This window comes from Pteropus vampyrus, unplaced genomic scaffold, assembly GCF_000151845.1.
Source record: "Pteropus vampyrus isolate Shadow unplaced genomic scaffold, Pvam_2.0 Scaffold387, whole genome shotgun sequence".
Taxonomy (NCBI): Eukaryota; Metazoa; Chordata; class Mammalia; order Chiroptera; family Pteropodidae; genus Pteropus; species Pteropus vampyrus.
In genome coordinates this window covers 585,840-591,659 of record NW_011889168.1, presented here as the reverse complement: position 1 = coordinate 591,659, position 5,820 = coordinate 585,840, and the positions used below count along the sequence as shown (strand labels likewise).

General features: G+C 35.9%; 1 protein-coding gene across 1 annotated transcript in view; it reads left to right on the top strand.

Moving 5' to 3' along the window:
- The window catches only part of MAOB (monoamine oxidase B), a 112,624-nt gene that overhangs the window by 73,062 nt on the left and 33,742 nt on the right, over positions 1-5,820 (top strand). The window contains exons 4-5 of the mRNA XM_011380023.2: positions 1,964-2,068; positions 2,751-2,842. Coding sequence (XP_011378325.1) covers positions 1,964-2,068; positions 2,751-2,842 — 197 coding nt within the window. The remainder of the gene's footprint in view (positions 1-1,963; positions 2,069-2,750; positions 2,843-5,820) is intronic.

Here is a 5,820-nt window from a genome sequence, read left to right as displayed (position 1 = left end):
TTTTGGCTTTTTTGTCGAAAATTATTTGCCCATATACATATGGGTTTACTTTTGGACTCTCGATTCTGTTCCACTGGTCCATGTGTCCGTTTTGCTGCCAACACCATGCCGTTTTGATTACTGTAGCTTTGTAGTATAATTTGAAGTTGGGCAGAGTGATGCCTCCAGGCTCGTTCTTTATTCTTGGAATGGCTTTGGCAATTCGGGATCTTTTGTGCTTCTATACAAATCTGATGATGTCTTGTTCTGTTTCTTTAAAAAATGCTGATGGGATTTTGATGGGGATTGCATTAAATCTGTATAATGCTTTAGGTAATATGGTCATTTTAACTACGTTGATTCCTCCAATCCAAGAACATGGAATAACTTTCCATTTCTTTGTGTCTACTTCAATTTCTTTTAATAGGGTCTTATCGTTTTCATTATATAGGTCCTTCACATGTTTCGTTAGATTTTTTCCCTAGGTATTTTATTCTTTTTGTTGCAATTGCAAAAGGAATTATTTTTTCCACTTCTTTTTCTGACACTTCATTATTAGAGTATAGGAACGCTATGGATTTTTGAACATTGATTTTATATCCGGAAACTTTACTGTATTTGCTTATTGTTTCTTTTAGTGTTCTTGTGGAGTCTTTAGGGTTTTCTATATAGAGAATCATGTCATCCGCAAATAGTGACAATTTGACTTCTTTGTTTCCTATTTGGATGCCTTTTATATCTTTCCCTTGTCTGATTGCATTCGCTAGGACCTCCAATTTTATATTGAATGAGAGTGGTGTTAGTGGACAGCCTTGCCTTGTTCCTGATCTTAGAAGGAAGGTTTTTAGTTTTTCACTGTTAAGCATAATGGTGGGTTTGCCATATATGGCTTTTATTACTTTAAGGTACTTTCCTTCTATACCGATTTTATTAAGTGTTTTGACCATAAATGGATGCTGTATCTTGTCTAAGGCTTTTTCTGCATCTATTGATAAGATCATATGAATCTTATTTTTTAATTTATTCATGTGGTGTCTCACATTAATCGATTTGCGTATGTTGAACCATCCCTGTGTCTTTGGGAAGAAGCCTACTTTATCATGGTGTATAATCCTTTTAATATATTGGTGTATTTGGTTTGCTAGTATCTTATGTAGGATTTTTGCAGCTGTCTTTATGAGAGATTTTGGTTTGTAGTTTTCTTTTTTGTGTGTTATCTTTACCAGGTTTTGATATCAGGGTAATATTTGCCTCATAAAATGAGTTGGGAAGTATTGCCTCCTCTTCGATTTTTTGTAAGAGTTTGAGAAGAATAGGTATTAAATCTTTTTTGAATGTTTGGTAGAATTCACTGGTGAAGCCATCCGGTCCTGGACTTTTACTTTTGGGTAGGTTTTTGATGATTCTTTCCATTTCCATACTGCTGATTGGTTTATTTAGTTTTTCTAGTTCTTCTTGATTCAGTCTAGGAAGATTATATTTTTTTTATGTACTGGTCCATCTCTTCTAGGATCTTCTAGGATTTCTTCTAGGATCTAGGTGTTATATACTTTTTCATAGTATTCTTGTATAATCTTTTGCATTTCTGCATCCCCTTCTACTTTGTATGTTTATAGTTGTAATTTTCTAGCCCTCCAGGTACACTGACTCTGAGATTCTACCAAGTATTATTAGCAAATGAAATTACTTTAGGTAACCCCATTTCTGTTTTGGCTTTTATATTTTACATGGTAAATGTTCCAGTTTCAGAAAGAATCTTTTTATTGTGTTTGTTGTGGAATCAAATTTATTTAGGTAACGGAATTTTGTTTGAAATCTCAATGTTAAAAACTTAACTACGGTTCTGAAGCCACAAGGAACTAAAAGAGTTGAGTGTATATCACATATTGATAACATGATTTTGTCTGCAGGCATTTATCTACTTGGCAGATTTAACATTGTAGTAAATGTTTCCTTTAAAAAAATATGTTTTATCATCTCATAGGGCAAATCATACCCATTCAGGGGCCCATTACCATCTGCGTGGAATCCAATTACCTACCTAGATTATAATAATCTTTGGAGGACAATGGATAACATGGGACAAGAGGTAAATCTTTCTAAAGCTTCTTTGACTACATTTGTATTTTTCAAAATAATTTTAAAAGAAAAAAAGATGGAACATATCACCAATGCATAACACATTGTGTAGCACAGAGTAACTCTCAGTAAAGATTTGTGAAATGAATGAATGAACTTGTTTCTAAATGCTAAAAGAATGAGATGTCCAACAGACTGCTATTCGTATACTACTGATGAAAAGGGAAAAGATCATATATTACTTGACCTTCTTGAGATGATGTTTCTAATCCAGAAAATCCTCAGGATATAACAAAATAAGACTTCTGGATTTGTGAGTCACCATCATGCCCAAACCTGCAGCCCATATACACAGAGCTTGACCTGAAATTCCAGTTAAGATGTGATTTGAAACAGCTGTCCAATATGTGTAAATAAGTTGGATTTATGAACGTTCTCGCTAAATAAGTAACTTAGTAATGATATTTGGAAACAGACCAATTGCAACATAGCAGGAAGTGTTATGAATTAAAAGTTAATCATGTGGTATAGATCTATAATAGGAAAGCTACACAGACAGCATTGGCTGTGCAATAAAAGTCACTATTGGAGGATTTGGAAAACTTCTTTAAGTTAGAGTTTTAATGCTATTAAAATAGTTATTTAAAGTAGAAAATTACATTTTTTCTCTCTGAATCCTCATCTGAATGTAGATTCCCAGTGATGCACCATGGAAGGCACCCCTTGCAGAAGAGTGGGACCACATAACAATGAAGGAGCTACTAGACAAGATCTGCTGGACAGAGTAAGACTCTACATTAGGCACAGGCATTTATTGTGACTGTCTTTTAGGTTTATTTGACAATACCATTCAACAGGAATGGGACAAGTAGCTATTTTGTATCTAAAACTATGACATTTGGCCAGATGGAATGCTAAAAATACTGGAAGTGGGCCATGCCCTAAAGGCATCTACACATCAGACCTACTTCTTTGGAAGAGTGCTGCATCACAAAACTGGTATTTTCCAGTAAAGTCCTCAGAACAGACCAGAATGTGCCTCCCCCTTTACTAGAACAGCTTAAAGACCATTAGCTTAATGATCTAATTTGTTAAATTGTTGATGTAGGAATACTTTTGTGCTCCTCTCTGGTGGTTCAATGTAAAAATAGTACATTAGCATATGCATATGAAACAGCTTATGGGAGAAACTCTTCAAGGATTTGAAGAGGAACTTCTAGAGAAGTTCTCTAAATAATTCACAACTGTAGTGGAAACATGTATGACTGGACCGACTGCTCCCATTAAATGAAAAGCATGTAGTGTCAAAAGCAAATATTCATGAGCTAAGCACTAAATTCTGGTTGACAGGGTTGGGAACTATATATAAATGTTGGGGTCTATATAAATAGAAATATGGAGAAGTCTCACTGCTCTTGGACTGCAAGGAAAAAGAAAAGGATGGTAAGTCCAAGGACATGATGAATTTGTGGTAAAGAAAGGAAGAGAAATGGAAGCCAAGTTCAAGGAGACTGTCCTCCATGCTAAGTAGCATAAGTTGGGAATATGATTGGCTCTGGTATTGATATCTTTATTCCCTAGGCATTGGGGAAGGAAGCTGGAGCACTAACAACTAAAAATTTAAAAAAAAAAACACAATTTTTAGCAATATCTAAATCTAAGATATGGAAATAATAAAATGACATGAAATTTATATGCTAAATGTATAAATTCAACTTCTTAGAATTTAGATTAAAGAAAGAGAGAGAAAAGAACAGAGGTAGATAGGCATACAAGAAGGGAGGAAGGGAGAGAGAAAAGGAGAGAGGGAGATTCAAATAATTATTTTTAAAAGGGAAAATATAGTTTGGAGAAACATGGCGGAGTGAGAGACGTCCCCAGATCTCTCCCCTTGAAACCACAATAAGTTGAACATCTAAAACTCAACAAAAAATGCCCAAACCACACACAAGCATGTCTGAGCATGGGATCTGCACATAAAAGCTACCACAGATGTCGGGTGGTGGTCTGGGAGAAATAAAGAAGCTGCTTCTCACAGCTGCCAGAGCTCTCTGTAGGGTGAGGGGGAAGGAGAGAATGTGTGGTGAGTTCCTAGAAAAGCCCTGCCTGGGAGAGCTGTTAGTTCCACATGCCTGGTGGCAGAGCCCAGTAAGCAGGGCAGAAAGTAGGGAAGCAGGATGGCAGAGAAACAAATTGATTTTTACTGGCCGTGGTTGCAAAACCGGGGCTGAGCTGCAGCCCCTAACCCCCAAAACAGAGGGCTCTTTCCTACATACCCTCCGAGACTGATACCATGGAACCCAGGGGTATCTGAGCAAATGCTACAGAAACTTTCACTAACACAGACAGAGACTGAGATTAGGGTAGCAAGCATGATTAAATAGCTACAAGAAAATAAAAAGGCATTATTAAGGCTTTATATGAAGCAGGGATCCAAGAGTCTTAGACACCACCTACGGGAAACCAAAAGAAAAGCGCCTTCTTTGCAACAGGTTAAAGAGAGACCTTTAATATAACAAATCTTTCTGGAAAAACAGCAGAATACACTTCCATTAATGCCCAGGTGGAGAGATAATCCATTAAACACCATGAACAACCAAGATGACAAGGCAATCAGAAATAAAGAGAAAATAAGCTTACAGACATAGAAATATGCGACTTATATGACAGAGAATTAAGAATGGTACTTCTGAAAAAACTCAGTGAGATCCAAAATGAGCCATATCAACAATTTCAGGAATTACAAAAACAACTAGATGAAGAGAGCAAGGAAATTGAAACCCTCAAAAAGAACAGAATAGTTCGTTTGAAGGTAAAAAAATGGACTGCAAGATTTGGAAAATGAAACGGCAAGTTTGGGAAACAGAGTCGACCAAATGGAGGAAAGGATCAGTGATCTCGAAGACAGAAATCTAGAAATAAATCAGAAGGAAGAAGAGAAAAACCAAAGAATGAAAAAGAATGAAAGAGAGATTCAAGAACTAGCTGATACCATCAGAAGAAGAAACATAAGAATAATGGGCATTATCAAAGGTGAGGAAAAGGAGCAAGGACTAGAAAGATTTTCAGACAAATAGTGGAAGAGAATTTGCCAAATCTAAGGAATGAGCTGGAGCTTGAAATTCAAGAAGTCAACAGAACACCCAATTATCTCAACTCAAAAAGGCCTTCACTATGATATATTATATTAAAATTATCAAAAATCAATGAAAAAGACAAGATTTTCTCAGACAAGTCAGGGAGAAGAAGATGGTAATTTATAAAGGAAAACCCATTATATTATCCTCAGACTTAGCACAGACCTAACAAGCAAGAAAGGAATGGAATCAAATATTCAAACTATTAAGTGAAAGAAACTACCAGACTAGAATAACATGTCCAGCAAAGCTCTTCTTTAGATACGAAGGAGAAATCAAGACCTTTCTAGACATACAAAACTTGAGAGAATTCTCCACTATGAGGCCTGCACTACAGCAAATAGTGAAAGGGGTCAGGTCACCTAAAACAAAATGACAAAAAATAAAAATTACATAATTAGAGGTAAGGTGACTAGCAGGCAAATAGAAGCAGAGGAGTGCAACCCTTACTATCAACTGGACTCTATAAACTTAAACAATAAGATATTTGCTATAGCAATATAATAAGGAATATACAACATACATAGGGACAAATTGAGACAACAATGACTGAAAAGGGGAAGATTCAAAGATACAAATTCCCAAAGGAGAATGGAAATGAGGCATGCGCAGAAGAAAATGGATG